The sequence below is a fragment of the Sander vitreus genome, chromosome 7, assembly GCF_031162955.1.
Source record: "Sander vitreus isolate 19-12246 chromosome 7, sanVit1, whole genome shotgun sequence".
NCBI classification, from domain to species: Eukaryota; Metazoa; Chordata; class Actinopteri; order Perciformes; family Percidae; genus Sander; species Sander vitreus.
In genome coordinates, this window is record NC_135861.1 from 25,137,573 (window position 1) to 25,156,041 (window position 18,469).

The 18,469-nt window shown below is 41.1% G+C and overlaps 1 protein-coding gene across 1 annotated transcript; it reads right to left on the bottom strand.

The window, feature by feature from the left end:
- Positions 1-1,455: 1,455 nt before the first annotated feature.
- On the bottom strand, positions 1,456-18,422 carry LOC144521176 (protein bicaudal D homolog 2). Its single transcript, XM_078255564.1, has 10 exons — positions 18,233-18,422; positions 16,051-16,383; positions 12,857-13,069; positions 12,499-12,651; positions 9,802-10,305; positions 8,072-8,947; positions 6,514-6,693; positions 5,139-5,290; positions 2,786-3,146; positions 1,456-1,644 (listed from the first exon to the last, which is right to left on the bottom strand). Exons 2-10 carry the CDS (start codon positions 16,300-16,302, stop codon positions 1,639-1,641), a joined length of 2,697 nt encoding a protein of 898 aa, XP_078111690.1. The 5' UTR covers positions 16,303-16,383; positions 18,233-18,422; the 3' UTR covers positions 1,456-1,638.
- Positions 18,423-18,469: the final 47 nt, after the last annotated feature.

Genomic DNA, 18,469 nt, shown 5'->3' on the forward strand with positions numbered 1-18,469 from the left:
TAACACGTGCTGCTGTTCTCAAACCACAGCCCTGGCTTCAAACTACTCTATAAGCAACCCATGTTGAGGTAGCCACAGATGCATGTACGTTAACATGTTTTTCCTGTCTTTTCTTTGCAATCCAAGACCCTTCCTTATAGAGCTTCCCCTAGCAACGCAATGTCACATTGGAGTGAATTTTTTATTTTTATTTTGTAAAATGTATTTATTCTTTGTTTGAAGCAATAATGTGCTTTAAATTATGGGAGAATATTATTAGATCTTTCTACACGCAGCAACTCTAACAGCAGCCTGCTAACTCTATTAGCATTTCTAAATAAAAACAATGGATGCTGCAGCCACAGGAGAAGAAAACTAGCTTGTTGTGGGTAATACTAGTTTAGTACGACATGCTTACTTTGGTAGCAGACAAAAGCATTGTGACATTAAGTAATGGGATACAAAACAACTCTAAGCAGCTTAGCTGTTTAGAGTGAGAAAAAGCAGAAGCTGAATGGGAACTGTTTTTATGATTATGTAACCAAGAGAAATGGTCCAACATGTTGGTATTAGTTTTAGGTAAACCAAGCCACTTAAATTATTGGGTGATGTAAGACAGTGTCTTTTAAAATCCACAGACCAACAAGCAGGAAATTACAAAGTTTTGGGTGGATGCTTGCAATTGTGCCACTTAGCACGCCCAGATGATTTCCAAAAGCTGCTTATTGTGAGAGATGCTAAATAGCTGTTGTAAAATAGCTACAGCCAGCCAATGTAATGAAAGTGAAGGTACCTTATAAAAACAGCAGGAACTGTCCTGATTTGGTCTGCATAGTTTGCAAAGTAAGATGCACATTTACGATCTCCCAAATCATGTATCTGATCACTCCATTTGACCTGAGGTGGTGAACTTATGGCTGATCCATTTCCATCGATGAAAATACTTAAGTTTACTGACCTATAGTTAAAGAGTGTGGCTGATGGGCAAAATCCAAAGAGCCTGACACGTCACAGGATTTAAAAAGGGGGCATGTAACTGTACCACCAGAGAAAGGGAGGAATCTCGGGACGATAGCAAGCTCTCTACTTGTGGGATAGCAATTATGTTAGTAAGGCTGCATTGTTCTACAAAAACAACTACCTGGGAGAGTTATCACAGATGATCTAATGGCTTACAGACACTTAAAGACGCCAGACAGGCCTGACTAGGATGCCAGACTACAGGAAAGAGTGTAAAGACAGATCGTAGCCTTGAATGAAAGTCTGAGGACTGTAAATACGGGACATGAAAAGTCTCTCATTCTGGAATAAATACTGGCAATGGTTCACCACAACACACAGCAGCCTTGCACATGACCAGATGGAAGCTGGATCCACTTGGGACAAGATAGTCAATGACTTCACAGAGCAATGAGCAGCACATTAGTCCCTTCATCCTTCTCCGGGCTGCATGCAGGAGGGCAGGATGAGAGATTCTTTATTTTTTTTTATTTTTTTTAACTTAAAAATCCATGGTTCTGGTGGTTACACTGGGGAATGTTGCATCATATCTGGGATGGACAGGATGTCTTGAGTCAGGAAAGGAGGAGGGAGCCGGGAGTCAACATGAAGACAGGTCCTTATGGAGAAGATGGGGTTTGGAGTAATGGAAGGAGCGTTTCAGCGCTACAGAGACAGGGTGAGACAGAGACAAAAAAACATATTTAGTTGAAATAAAAAAAAAATTGAGTGAAAAAGGTGAGGGTAATTAATAAGGATAAATGGATCATTACAACACATATAGGATCAGCAAACTAGGGTATCCTAACAGCTACATGAGATGCACAAAACCAACTCATTCTTAACCCCAATATGCATTGGTTCTAAACTAAATCTGTGCAAAACACACAAATATTAAATATAGATTATTTCATAATTTCTAGCATAACATATGGCTTATTTATTTAATTGTTATAACATAATGTATAGCTATAGATAACATAGTTTAGTATAGAGCATAAATCTGGTGGCTAGCTACTTTATTTCAGTGCCTGCGAGATGATTTAGAGTGTGAGCTCCGGGGCCTGGCAGGTGTGCCCTGGGCTTTATTACCAGAGCTCCTACTGACATTAATGAGCGATTCCTCACTGGTTCTACTTGTGGAGGTGGATAATCTACGCCTAGACTCTCTACAGATCCCAGTCATCTTGGCCTTACCACGTTGACTGTGAACTAGGTGGGATGTGGTTGACAGGGCGCCTGAAAATGTAGCGTTCGACGGAGAGGAGACTGAGTCTGACTGAAATGTGTTACGGCATGCAGCTGCTGCTTGTACAGAATTAGACCTGTAACTCGACTGTTTTCTTCTAACCGAAGTATCCAAGTTTGGTTTTAGATTAGGCTTTTGTTTACTTTCACCCCATGCTTCAGATGTGTTAGGATACACACACAAAGCCTTAGAAGAAGAGGTTAGATCATCAATGGATGAAGAAAACAGAGAAGACTTTCGCCTGGTGGATGAGGCAGTTACAACGCAAGTTGTAATGAAGGTGTCCTGACGTACAGGGACTGAAGCTCTCCGACCTGACCTACCTTTTCTTGAATCACTGACTTGTGTATGTGCTTTCTTTAACATTATCTCGCTGTTCACAGAACTGGTGGAGCCTTTACGCGTCAGGGAGTAGCCAGGACTCAGCTCTGTGTTAAAAATATCACTGACACTATGACTTCTAATGAAGGTGGCGTCCCGTGGGAGACCCTTGCCTCTGCAAGACAAGCGGTTTGTTTGGATGGGGTTGTCAGGACAAAGAGAGAGAGAGGTTCTTACAGGGCTCGTGTGGAGACTTCGTGTTAAACCTCGCAGGTGGTGCGTGGCCATGGCAGAAACGCTGCCGCCGAGAACAGGGCTAGCTCGTGGACTGCTTCTCAGCGGGGGGCGTGCAGGACTGTTTCGGGGGCTCCGTGGAGCCCGGCCTGACTTGGTGGCCAGCTCTTTGGCCCTGGAGCGGCGGGGGCTGCTGTTCAAGCTGTGGGAAGACAGAGGGGCCTCCAGGTCCTCCAAACGCTGAGTAAGAGCCAGTTTCTGCTGTATGGCCATACGCAGCAGAGAATTCAGTGTCTTCTTCTCATCCTCGGCTGCTGCCAGCTGCCTCTGCATCTCATCCAACTGGGTGACATACTGATCACACCTGAGAGATTGTACACAGTGAAAAGATGCAACATGCACAAGCAGTCAAAAACAGATTAATGCACAAAGCCAGAGACGCACAACACGCATGCTAAACACGACTTATAGTGCACTAACACTAGGACTGCAACTTAAGATTATTTTCATTATTGATTAATCTAGCCGCTTTTTTGATTCAAGATAAACATCAAATGATCACAAGTTACTGAAGCACAAAGTGATGTCTTCACAATTGTTTTGTTTTTTGTACACACACACACAATTATTGAGTTTACATCTATTTAAAACAAAGAAAATCTGTGTCTTAGTCTTACTTGCGTATGAGCAATTCATTAATTTGATGTTGATCACCGCCTACTACTAATAATTAATAATAACTAAAATAAGGGGTGCATGCGAAGATGACAACAATAAGAATCTAATTTGACTGAAATAGGAGTTTGAATACTCCAGCTAGCCACATGATGGCACCAAAAAACTTATTATAAATAAGGAAATCTTTTAAGCTGTAATCTTTAGCCTGTTGCAACAGGTCCTTGACCACTAACTGTTCTCCAATCCTTCTTAAGGATAATCAAATGCCAGCTCATAAATGTCTGGAGAGGGCCAAGAAAGGTAATGCATGTTTAAGAAGCTTCTCTGGCAATTAACCCTCTGGGGTTTAAGCCATTTTTTCTAAGCCAATATTTGGGTCGCCTGGTTTCCTCCTGTAATAATGCTTGTATAGCCTCAACCCTGTAATGCACAATCAAGTTCTAGACATCATTTTCAGGACAACCTGGGCTGTCAGGATATGTATGCTGCAGAGATGTCACATGAATGTATAAATTGTTATAGGACTATAAAGACAAAAGAAAAAACAAAACGGAAATTGAATCTCACAGAAATGTATTGAAATCCCACAGTAATAAATAATCGGACAGCCTCTGATTGGTCGACACACTCACTCCACTGCATTCTGGGAGTCAAAATGGCGAAGAACAACAAAATTGATCAGTTTTCATGCCAAAAAATGGATAAATAACCGTTACGTTTATGATTTTTATAATTCTGAAAGGCCTACGATCATATGGGATCACTCTTTGGAACTGGGAAGCTTTCAGCTTGAAGGGCAGAAGAAAAAAACCTGCCATGAAGCAATGCAGAGATATCCAATTTTGCCTAGTATGATGTATCATTTCATTATTGTGGATATATTGTACAAATGCTGTAAAAAAAACACTATAGTTCCAGTTGAATTACAAAGCTTCTGAAAGTCCTACAATTGCAAGAGAGACCTCGTTAAAATGCCGCAGATCTTAGCTTCCTGATGCAAAAACAAGTAAGTCTCTACATTGCATTGATCTGGAGATATTGAATATGATATAAAAAGGTATAATTTGATGTTGTATACAAAATTGTCGTGCTCCATAGGGTTTATAACAAATAATGAAAAAAATGTCTGCTGTCCATTACAAAACCAGAAAATGCCAAGACAAAAACAACATTAGTTCAATCTTTCAACCCAATACAAAAACACTGCAAACAATTATCCATGCCAACGGATTTTCGAAAGAGGTTAGTGATTAATAAGTGTTGTGGTCTTTAAGTTTAACGCTTAACAGCATCTTTCCACCCTATCTAACGTGCCACCGACATTAGGCTTCTCCTTCCCTATAGTGACCTGGCGTGATGGGACAAATCTGCCCGTGTCTCCTCCCCCATCGGCACAGGTCAGAGCATGCGGTTCATAATCTTCACGTGAACCAGTGGATTGTCCACAGGCGTAATAAGCACGGTAAGCTTATTACATGAGTGGTAGCAGAGGCTGTACCACATCAAGAGCACCATTTCTAAGCACGAAAAACACTAGCTAATGTTTCAGCTAAAATACATTTGAAAGCAATCACAAATCTACTTTGTCACGGGACAAAATAAATAATGTTTTTTATATCCTAACACTGCTGAATAGAATTAATAATTTCTTTTCTCGTACATAAAAAGGAAAACTTACCGACTGGCAAACATGACTCGCAACGAAGAGAAGGTGGCGGCGTCCTCCTTCAAGGCTTTGAGCTCGTTCCGCAGTTTCATCATGGTCTCCGACACCATGCTCTTCTCCGTCTCGTACTTGGTTTTCAAATTGGACAGGGCCAACTCCGCAGTCTGCATTGGCAAAAAGACGATCGCGCCATTATATGCTAGTGTAGCACCATCATTCTCCTTTCAAGTGGGTGTTCAAATGGATATGATCGTGCATAATTTATATGGAATATTATGCACGATATTGGGGTGGGTGTGTGTGTGTGTGTGTGTGTGTGTAATAGAGTGAGAGAGTGACGGTGATTACCGGTAGCTTCAGACTGAGTAGCGACTCTAGAGTCATAATGAGAGAAACAAAGTGTCTCCCCTGTTCTGACCACGGTGGGAAATCTGGAGCAGGAAAAGTTAACCCTCTCCTTGATTTGATGTTGTTTATGGAGAAGGAGAACCAGGAAATGAATCGGGGGAAATGCAACGCTAGCAAGCCACGGCCGAGCGAGAGTTACATTTTGAAATGCGTGAAAAAGCCTTGAAAACAACAAACAACGTTTACAAGCAAACACACTTACAAAAAACAATGCCCATAACAGGTTTGAATATTAAGGGGTGCCTAATATTCATTCGAATATCAATATTTCTTTTAAATATTTGAATTACATTTGAATAGCGAAGTTCGGAGTCAAAGCCCTACACATTACATACTGACTCTGCTATTCTCTTAATACGGTGTAGGTCACGTACGTAGGCTCTGCGCCTACGTACTACTATAAATCAGCCTTAAGGGGATATGACAGAAGCAGGTCATGCAGTGCTTGAGCCACAGGAAAGGGGAGGGGGAAGAGAGTTCAACCACTGAGTAGTGCAACATCACACTGTACTCAAGGTACAGACCCACGTGAGCCCAACAAAATGTCTAGACAAGACACTGACGATACAGGTCAACCATACTGCTTATGTCAAGATAATGTAGTGAAGACCTGTTCTCCTTGGTTGGGTCCTTATACAGAATAGGTAAAAATATTGGCAACAGAAGAAAGACTACATTTCACGATAATCTATCTGTACCAAGAGGGCTGTTCTCACAATGTTTTGTACACGCAAGGAAACTGATGTGGGTTTTTTTTATTTATTATTTATTTATGTTTAATTACAGGCAACAGAAAATCCACTTATTAGTCTTGGACATTAGAGGATTACATTTTAGAGAAAGTCCCTGAAAGGTCAGGCTGATTAAGAGCAATGCCCGAAAGTGAAATACTAGCCTTACCATACTAAAACTGTTTTAAAACGGTCCAAAGAGATCAGAAGGGAACGTTGTAGCGTAGTCAGTGCTTGCTGGGACATACCTGTTTGTTAGCCTTGAGGACAGTCCTGAGGGTAGCAATCTGTTCTCTCTTGGTGCTGAGAAGGGACTTGAGTTTTAGTACTTCTTCCATGAGGCTTTCAGCATCCCGCTCCGACTCTCCGCTGCTGCTGAACCCTGAGTAAGGCATCGCGCCCCTCTGACGACAGAGGTCCACTGCCACCTGATAGAATAAAGACAGTTGTTTGTAAAAGCAAGTTAAATGGGTTTGTTTCACTGGCAAAATAAACCATTTGTCAAACTCTTACCATGGGTTTGTCTTATAGTATTGGAGTGTTTTAATATACAGTATAATCCAAATATAACATTATCAACAATGACCAAAACCAAACGTTTTTTTAAATGTATAAAATGAATTTCAGATTTCCTAACAACACAGGGTTTTCCCTGCCATTATATGGCTTAGTCTTTGCGTTTTTTTGCACAGTGCTTAAACATAAAAACAACTTGAAGAGCATCTGGACGGGGGGGTTAAAAAACAAATGTTTAAAAATAAAAAAGGTAAAGAGCAACTATGTGTTTCACTAGGTCAAAACACAAGTTCCCAGTGTTACACACACATACATACGCACGCACGCGCTGATCAAGTCGCAAACCAGGCCTTGGATTTGAACTGACATGAGAGCTTCTCAACTACATGTAACAGTCTGAGCCAGCGTCCAAAATTAACTTTTTTACTCACCGGCAAAGTTGGTCGGTAGATCCACTGGCCAAGCATATTTTTTACCAGCCAAAATATTAAATTGCAGTTTTTTCCTAACTTAGGTCAGCCGACAGTCAGTTAAACCAATATTAATTAAAAAATGTGCATGATACAAATGTAAATAGGCTATACAATCTATTTCTTAACTGCTAATTAACTTGCTAGTCCTAACTTTGAACCAGCAAGTTGCGTTTTAAGCTCCTCTTTTTTTTCTGCTTGTGTCAGAGCCTCCTGGATGGGTGATCTGATACTCCATTTCCTGCTTGTCAGTCAATGGTTAAAGGATCGGTTAACATTTAATTTCATTGTACTTTCTTTTGGAAGGCTGGCTGCCAAAAATCGGCACTTACTAGCTAATTATTTCGCCTGACGTAAACGCTACCTTTCAGTAAAGAGAAGTGACGTGGTAGCTGGCATCTGGTGTGTGTGTGTGTGCGCGTATGTGTCTGCCCGCCCCCGCGAAGCTCAGACATGCAGACAGCAGAGGAACAAAAGAAAGTAGCTGCAGCTTCCCCAAAATGAAGACCGAAAAACGGAACTATTTTTGATGTGGCGGATAGCCCTCTGAGATTTACTTGCCATACGGAAAATGTACCCGCATTTGGCGAGTGTTAATTTCGAACCCTGGTCTGAGCTGAGCTTTAAGTTCAGCAAGAAATTTGTGAGGGAGGAAAGGCTTGCACCCAGAACAAAAGCCTGGCTTTTAGTGATCGAGCAACAATGAAGGAGTTAGAGAATGTGCGCTGGCTATAACTTTCAGTTCACAAACAATCAAATAGTAGAGTAGCACTCTAAAAATTGTCTGACATACTGTATGTGATAAGCAGTGCTGTCTTACCCGGAGGTGTTTAATCTGGCAACGGATGACCGCTACCAAGTTGCGGACATTTGAAGGGTCCCTGAAATCCAGGGTGGGGGATCCAGGGCAATTGGGAGAGTCTCCGCTGGCTCCTGCACTGTCCACCTCCCCCATGAACTGCAATGCTGAAGCTTTGGAGCTAAACATGTCATTAGCTCGCGGCTTCTTCTGGGAGTTGTGCTGGGGGTGGACGTAGTGTGACCTTCGTGCACTACTTCCTCCAATACTTGCCCTGGCACCATCCCGGTAGTAGTCCAGGGTGACTCGTTTGGGTGTCAGGTTGTTGCACACACAGATGTGGTGATAGAGGTTGGACAGCTCCTCAGAGAAAGCCAGCAGCTCTTCCTGGGCGACGCTCAAGTGCCCTTCGGAATCAATGGCCACTTTCCGCGTAGCTCCAATCTCCTTCTCCAGCTCACCGATGCGCTCCTGGTCCTGCTTGCTGGACTTGATGCATTGACGGATCTTGTCAGCTAGCTCCTGGGCCTCTGCCCTCCAACGATCCTTCTCCTGCTTGTATCTGTGCTCCAGGGTGTTATAACGAGTTCCCGCCTGAGACAGTTCATCCCGCAGCTTCAGAAGCTCTTCGCTGGCCGAACGCATGCGTGCCTCCAGCACCTCTTTGCTCTTGGTGTCTACCTCATAGTCGAAGGCTGCATTGGTGCCGTCTCCATTCTCATCATCTCCCCTGCCGTCTGCCTCCTGGTTGTGCTGCTGGCTGCTGTGCACAGCTTCCAGCTGTTGAGTGAGAGAGCCAACCTTGTCTGCTTGCTGACTGAGTGCCTGTTTGGACATTACCAGCTGCATTTGCAGTTCCTCCACCTTGCTTACCAGACTGGACTTCTCTCGGTCTGCCTGGATACACACACACACACACACACACACACACACACACACACACGAAAACCTTGAGACGTATGAACATACGGTATACGTCGTAAATTTGCTAAAATGCCTTAAAGCTGCTCAAATTGAATAATGATCCATTTATGTTGTAAGCCAGTCAAATACTAATTGTTAATCATTTTTCATAAAACAAAAGGACAGTTTTCTGTAACACAAATTTCTTCCCCCACCACCTTTAATCTTAATACATTTTTTATGTAAGACACTGGCCGACCCCATTCAGCTCCACACCCAACATCTGGTGGGTAGGAGCTTGCTAACCCAACCCCCAATTTAAGTGCATCATTAATAATATATTTTCCTCACAGGGATGACAGATCAAGACATTCCTAATTTTCTCAAGTACCCTTTATATGCGAGGCACAAATGTATCAGGTGGGCGTTGGTGCAGGTGTTTTTTGTTTTAATATAGTCTCACTCCTTCACCAACAACCAGGGGATGTGGTTTGAGGCAGGAAGCAACCGATATCCCCGTCAACAGCTTAGACATACAAACCAACCTGTATGACATCCTCACTACTCAGCCTGATAAGAACAGATACTTTCATTGCAACATAAATGCAATTCCGTTAATCACAGAGGAATTTAAATTTACACTGTGTTCCGTGCATGGTGTTAGTGGTAGTGTACAGGCTATTATTAAGTTCTCACAAAATGGCATTCCTTATCTTGCCATTGTATTTCCTCTTGATTTATACAACATGTAAATACTGCCCCTTTATCTTTTTGTGGCAATAATTGACATCATAATTTAACCATATTAATACCTTTAAGAGAGGGACACATATTGTCCTGTTGCCTACCTGTAGGAGTTGCTGTTTTAGTTTCTGACTGTCTGAAAAGTGTAGCTCACTCAGCAGGTCTGACACCAGCCCAGACGCTGGAGCACGCAGGAATACGTCACTGTTGCGCGGAGTGGAGTAGCGATGGATGAGGCCATTACTTTTGGAGCCTCCCAAGTGAGGAGGGTGAGCAGAACTGGGAGCAGAACCAGGACCATTATTAATGCCGCTGTCCTGATCCTCTCCCTCTCCCTCTCCCCCCTGGCCCTCCTCCTGGCTGTCATCCAGCTGATCCAAGTGGAGCTCCAAGTTCCCTACAGAATCAAAGGGGTTAAGGGTCAGGGCAGAGAGCTCTCGCCGTAGACAGTTCTTCTGCTCCCTCTCCTCCTTCAGGGCTTCCAGGGCCTCATCCAGCTGCCTCTCTGCTATCTCCCTCAGCCTTTCTGCCTCCTCCATCTGAGCTCGCAGCTCCTCCTGCACCTCGTTCTTTTGGGTCAGCTCCAGCTTTATTGATTCAAATTCAACCTGAAATGTGATAAGGGGCACAACCAGAGGTCTTTTTATGTTGTTTTATGCAACACATATGGGTGCACACATTTTAGCCCAAACACGCAAACATACCTATCACTGCATTCAGAAGAATACGGTTATAGTCACACACCCAGATGGTCTAGGGATGATAACCACCAATTCCAGTTTCTCTTGAAAATGGATATGTACAGTTCCTTCCACTGGTGTAGTTTAAATCCTATATATTTTCTTTATGTAATATTTCCATCCAGTATACACACAGTATGCATACAATAATACATGTATGTATATATATATATATATATATATATATATATATATATACATATATATATATATATATATATATATATGTATATATATATATGTATATATATATATATATATATATTTATATTATTATTATTTTTTAAACTAACATGTAATATTTAAAACTGCTGCTGAATGAAAGAGTACTTAAGATAATTTAGGTATTTCATGTAAAACAACAAAAAGGGATTTCTGACAGTATTTTACAGACTGCAGAGGCAAGACTAGATGTTATCTAAAAGTCCACTAAAGGATCACGGACAGACTAACGAGTCTCGGCTACATTTAGAACTAGTCATGGACAGTTTGCCCTGGCAGAGCAGCAGTATACACAGAATCTACATCTGCATACGGAATCACTTGTCTCACACCCTCAGGAATCCAAACAATAACAGAAACATAACTACATAATGTAAAAACAAACAAGAATAGTGAACATACTTTTCAACATTTGTGCTGAGCATTGTATGCACAAAGAGTAAGACTTGAGATGTTAACGACAGAAAGCAGGAATAAAAAGTTTGCTTACATTTAGAAAATGTTGTATTTTTTTATGTTGCAATGATACAAAATTACAGTAAACACATATCCTACAAAAACAAAAGGATTACATTGAAAGCTTTCAGTATGCTATTGTCTTGAATTATACAAATCATACATGAGTTTAACAGTATGTGTATATTTACTTTTTTTTTTGGCTGAAACGTTGTGTTGTTAAATTGACTTGACCAATCACCCAGCCAATTAGAATTTCAGGCTAGGTTTTTTTCAAATTAGTCGACCCTTCATCTGTTATTTTGAGATAAGACCATCATCATTTAAATTGAATTACTGTAGATCTGAATACTTGCTTTACACGTCTACCTTAAAACATCACTCAACAACAAAAATGTTGAACCTGCTCTGTGGGTGCGGTGTTTCTGATAGCTTTAAGTTGTACCTGTACTCTGTTAGGTGCTGTTCTGCTGCATGGGTAAACTAACATAACATGCATGTGACTTGTATTCAGTAGATCACAACATTGTGTTAACTTCAGAGAATTTTCCAACTAAATGCTGCCCGCTCGAAATAATCTCACCCATTAACAAGCATTCAAAGCTTATCTGGTCTGTCAGTTGCTGGCTGACACAAATTCTGACATGAGTAATACATTTCCAGAACACATCATTTCTCAAAGCATTTAAAGTCATCCAGGGCATGAAATATATTTGGAAATTGAGTGTCCCACAATTACTTGTAAATCGGGAAATTGCTGAACTGGAACCTGGTTGCCATAGTGATACTTACAACTATAACTATCTCTTTATTTCCTGCTGCATATTGCCAGTGAATTGTTTCACTGGACATGATGACTGGCTCTCAGGAGAGGCAGCCAAACTGGGAATTCACTGACAAAATGAGCAGATAATCAAGAGCGGAACTGTTGTCCTTAGCTGTGGGAGCTACTTCTTCCCCCCCCGCCCCGGAATAACAGTATTAATCACCCAGCAACCGGCCTGTCCAGTCTCTTCAACCTTGGCCAATTTGTATCCCAGTTGTAAAGTTGTGTCAACAAACCTGTGACGGAGATTAGAAGTTCGTTTCATGCAAAGCTGTTTTGCTCTCATGCAGGTAACGACTTTACGATAGTGTGTTAACAGCCACCTACATGTACTCCATAAATACAAATAGTCTATTGTATAGTATAGTATGTTAAAACAAATTTAGTTTAAAAAAAAAATGTAGGAAAGTAAATAGGGAAAAAAACAATAAAGTGGCACAATGGTCATAAAAACTTCTTTTTTTTCACTCAATTTCATATTTTACAGACACGCTCAATATAACCATTCTGGATATTTACCGTTTTTAATCTTTATGTGTGAGCGAGTGATAACTGACCTGGTTTTCCTTGAGCACAGACACCTGTTTTTGCAGAGATATGTTCTCATCTTCTAGCTCGCCATTGTCCTGCAACTGGCGCAGCTCACGTATTTTATATTCCTTCATCTCCTCCCTCTGATGGCCCTTTTCGGCCTCCAGACACTCACACTCCTATAGAACACAATCCACTGTTAAATCAGTTCAAAGCACAACATTTAAACTGCTCAATTACCAATTTCATGTCATGCACAGTTCATTTTACTTTGGGAATGTGGCTCAGTGGATCAGGGTTCGAGCGCATGTATCATGACAAGACAGGAACTGGTAGTATACAGTATAACACCAGTATGCAGGTGCACTGAGTGAGCCACCATACCTTCTTTAGCTGGGTGGTGACCCCCCCCAGTCTATCGATCTCTGCATGGGCATTGCTCAGAGCAAGGCGTGCTTGCTTGAGCTCTGCCTGGACTTCCTCCAACCGGGTTGCCATGGCAGCCTCCTTAGTAGCAGTCTCCTGCAGCAGGTTCTCCTCCCGGCACTCTCCATCAGCAGCTGCACGCTTCTGGCTGCTCACAGAATCTGCAAATGCCTTTCCACAAACAAAAATGGTTAAGGAAAGGGCAAAACCAGCAGTATTTAGAAGGCTAAATGCATGCATATTACACATAGGAACAATATTTGCAGTGCTGAAAGACAAATTAATTCATGCTGTGCTATAGCAAATCAAGAAATGTAAACATCCTTAACAAAAGGTTAGAGAAATAGGACTTCACTGACAACTATCACGTTATGGTAAACCTGATTAGTGAGGAAATGGCTGTTATGGTTTGGTAACAAGACACCTTAGCAGCAGCTTTAACACTGTTTCACACTGTATTTGTATCTAGCCAATGTGATAGAATGTGCCGAAAGCATTAGTTAGCACTGTAATAGTTGGCAGGCATTTCTTCACAGCTTGCCATAATCAGTAGCCTTGACATATTATGCATCACTGACTGCAGATGAAAGAACTATCAAATAAGGTATTAAATGAAATGAACATGCTACTAAACACGCTCAACTGATCATGATGATGTGGTTATGTAATGATGCTAATTCACAACACATGAGTCCGCTCTGCTTTGCTAAAACCCTGCCAAAACCTAGGTAGGTAAACAGCCAAGACATGAGCTTTATGCAGATTATAAAATAGCTGAAATTCTGTACCACTACGTCCCTTAAAACGTAAAGAGCTTTGCTTGATTTGTGGTTATAAAACATCAGGATGGACCAGTTTTATTGTTATTCTGACACACATTTATTACTAAATTTCCAACTGCGTGTAAACTTCTCAATTTAAAAAGGTGGACGAAACAATTGCAGAAACAATAATTTGCCCACATGGCAGAATTACATTTTGTGGGATTACCTTATAAAAAAAAACTGTTTTAAAAAGCCTGTTTCAGCAATACTAAATACATTTATGGCCGATCTGGTGCATTTGTGACAAAGTTAAAAATCAGGAAACAATAATATAACCCTCACACATCAGTCATTTGCATGTCAACTAGAGCTGTCAATTTTTCTCTATAATACCGTTTAAATTTCATTTTCTTTTTTATATTCTAATAATATTTGAATATTTAATGCTCAAATGCAGCCTGTTAAATAATATGGACTACACTACTCAGGCTTATGCATTGTCAATGCCACTATAAGCATTTGGTTGTTGTTCCACGTTCTGTCCACTAGAGAGACTCCTAACATTACCCTGGCCTTGAAGGGGACCTACGTCATGGCGCATTGCATGCAACTTTGTTTACATTAATTTTTCACCATGAGCACACAGTGACAAACACAAATCAACAGAGAACTCTGTTGAACTCTGTTATCTAACATGTGCAGTGAAGCGGTTCTGTTGTAAAGGCTAACGGTGCTCGGTTAGCATAACAACATCATGTCAGAAAGCAGAAGAAACACACGATGCTAACGGCATTAATAACTAAGCCAAATGGTGCTGTCACTACTATTTTAGTGATTTATAAGCAACCTGTTTCTTGCAGATTGTCAAGTTACTGAGAATACAACTAGCTTGTAGAAGGTAATATATGAAGTCAAAGCTAACCGACAGCGGTAGGGCAGCTACCATAAACTTTTTCTGTCTCAATTAAGCTCCCAGCTAAGCTAACGTTACTATAACTCGCGACGCGGTTAGGAAACAAGAAGAATTTAACTAATGTTAACATAATCACTTTGGCTCGGTGGATGTCAATTTTAAAGTCATGTTAAAACTATTTCCCGTCCTTCCGATTTCCAGCCGCAGCCTGTCACTCTCCCCTGTACGTAACATCACTCTGTACCTAACGTTAGCTTAGCTAGACTTTTTGTTCATAAGACGTGACATGAATGACACATGTGGGTAGGCCAAGGCAAGAAGAGGGAGATTAGCTATAACGTTTGCCAACATATTTATAAAAAAGTCACATTCGAATAGTAATTTCAGCATTCGAATAGTATTGATTTTTTTTTTTTTACTTTTCAAATGATATTCGACTTTCGGTATTCGTTCCAACAGCCCTAATGTCAACACAACCACGGGCATAAGAATCTCATAAATATTTCCACAAAATGCAACTTTGAAAGAGAGAAATTAAGTACAACTGTACAAACTATACTTCACTTGTATAAACACAGATGAGGTTTTCAATATTACTGTGCAATGGTCAATTATTTAAAAAGAAAGTGACATAATTAAAAAAAAAATACTGGGAAGCACAATGATAAGCACATGTGGCAATTTCAATACATCTGTGAAAGTCATGTAAATCTGAGCTTTGACATATTGGTCAATCTTATTACCTTGAATATCTGGCACTAACCTAATTCAATCCTTAATGCTATGCAGTTAAGTATCAAAATTAGTTTAAGATGAAGAGAGAAAATGTAATACTTTAAAAGCACCGGATATGCTATGACTATGGCTGTTGAATTTCCAGTCCAGTGTTCTCACTCCGATGCCATCAGCATCAGATGACATACGAGAGCAAAACTGACTCTGCATCCAATCACAAGCCTCTTTATTGAAAGTATAACATGAGGTCACAGCTGTAAACAGAACTGTCATTGTGGTAGGAGAAAGACAGAGTTACCAAAATGCAATGAAGGGATGAGCAATCAAATTCATGTCATAGGTCGCTGGTTCGTATAAAAAGACAACAACGGTATCTTTATAGGACTACTAGGCACACTGCAAGCAGCTCCTTGGCTGTTAAATTTAAATGGGCAGATTAAATAGATAGCATTTCAATTTTGACTGCATTTACATTTTGCCAACATTGTCAGTGACAGTAGATAATTCTACAAACAATTTTTGTACAAACAGCACATTATCAAACTTATTAATTTAAACAAAAAAATTTTTACAAAGGCAAATAAATATAGGTTACTTTTAGTGTGCAAAAGCAATGTGTAGAGAAAGAGAGGTCATAAAGCAGTAGTTTGTTATTGGTGCCATGTGGAATGCTGGGGGTATGAGAACTTCACAAGCCTGATGTTGTCTAAATATAACTAGAAGGCCTTGGGTGTTCCTACCTCTTTGAGCTGCTGTAGCTCCCCTTTGAGGGTTTCATGCTCCTCTTCCAGCTGCCTGTATTTAATCTTGAGAGCACTACTTTCCTCCAGCACCACCAGGCCATAGCGGGCTGCCTGTAGCTTCTCCTCTGTGGCCTCCTGGAGCTCCAGAGTCAGCCGTACCACCTCAGTCTTCAAGTCTCTGCTCCCCATCTCGGCCTCCTCTTCGCTCTCTAGTGCTGCGCCGGCTGAGTCTGCATCTGCCTCCAGCATCCTTGCTTGACCTCCCACTTGTCTGTCAATGTTCTACTGGGACACCTGCCTCCTTCACCCGCCCACTCTCATCACTCCACACTACAAAGGAGAAAACACAAAGATGGTTATTATGTAAACTTCTTACAACAATGGCCAGGGTGGGAAAGAGGTTTTGTATAAGTCATATTGTGCCACCAATTGAGCTAATGCATAGGGCAAGATTAACTTGGGGATTGGTTGAATGGGAAACCCCACTCTTTTCATCTCAAAAAGCCAAATGACCACTAGAAAGAACTAAGTCATAAATGACCTACTGTTGCAGTTTGTATGTAGTTAGTTACCAACTATAACTAATAGAAGTGTAAAGATTCACCGAAACAAATTGGTATCCGGTTGTATTATCACACATACGGCTAGGGCTGGAAGATTAATCGAAAATGTATCGACATCGGAATTCTGAAGCTGTTATCGATGCATTTTTCCCATGATGATAATTTCGATAATTTATTCTTTTGATTTTAGGTCATATCGTGCAGCCCTAGATACGGCTACATCGACACACGGACCCCTGCATCGGTCTAAATGGACCAAGAGTCGGCCGATGGCCTGGTTCTAACGTTACGAATCGGTTGACTGAAGTTATGCTGTCAATTCAACAAAGCTGTGGCGGTGTGCGCAATGCTGTTGAAAGAGACGGGTGTGTGTTTATGTGTAACTAAGACAAAAGCTTCACCATTTGTGTGATGGCAGGGATCAACCAATCAGTGCCTTTGTTTGGGTTTGCAGAAAAAAATGTGCCAACTAGACTGCTAGGTTGTTGGTTTTTTTGAGTTAGCGGTGAAAGTGGCTAAGAGGAATACATCGTGGATATTGTAAATTGTACTAGTTGGAAGTCTGTGAGTCAGTCATATATATATATATATATATATATATATATATATATATATATATATATATGGGTGCATAAATCATATTAATGAAATTAAAAATGATTAAAAAATATATTGAATCATATCTCACCAAATAGTTTCAAATTAAAATGTATCGTCCCTGAACCATAGCCCATGTATCTAGATACCTATCAAATCGTCCTATAAGAGAGAGATGCACAGCCCTAGTAACTAATCATTTGGACCTACAATCAGCATATTAAAAGCCGATGTCAAAGTTAAAAGCCGTGTACAATTACACTGGGATGCAACATCTTTGGCCTTCAACATCAGCAACATTACATATCTTCAGTATCTGCTGATAGCTTAGCTAATGTTAGCTTCACAGTCATGACAGCTGGTTGAAGTGTCGTATCCTTTAGTGTCCTCCGCAAAGTAACGTTAGCCGTAGAAAGAGAATGGATTAAGGTTTCTTTGACCACCCGTATTGACTGGGTGGGGCGGACTTCCCCCACTGCCTCATGTCCTCTTCTTTGACCGAAGATGGAAACACCAGCCGCGTTGTCCGGTGCCAAGTGATGCATCCAATAAGCATCTGTTTCTCCTAGCCCTCAAACTAGTTATTTGTCGCATCAACTGAGAGTAAATTAAATGAGGTAAATATGTTGGTATTCTTCATGCTCCATCTAATTCCAAAGTAAGCTGGTATCCTAAATGATGAATAATATTTATGACAGTGATACGAAATCTAAGACGACACCAGACTGGGAACAGGATACGGCCAGACAGCTAACGTTAACGTTAGCAAGAGTGACGTTAGTTTCCAACAGCAAACGACACCACAATGCAACAAATAATGTCGAGTTGAAGAATTTAGCTAGTATTAACTTATTGGCTTTGTAATTAACGTTACTTAAATTTAAAATAGGCGTAACGGAATAGACATTACATTGCCCGGTTCACGGGGTTGTTCTCCGGTGGTAACGTCAGTCGGATCCTGTCAGACAAGCTAATTAGCTAACGCTAGATAGCGACTATTAGCCAAACTAGCTACTCACCCTCTGGTTTTATTTCAAAGATGGGGCTTGCAAGTTGCAAGCAAACGTCCCCTGTGTACTTAATCCGGGAACTGTCAGCAGCAACGGTTGCTAATCACAATAGTAGCCAGAGGTACCAGCCCAGGTTACTGAACAGCCGCTTCCCTTCCTCCCACCCGGCTCTCTGGTTTCACGGTGGTGTCAAAAGCGCGCCGAAAACGTGAAAGCACGCAGTTGCCCCCTAGCTAGGCAACTGCG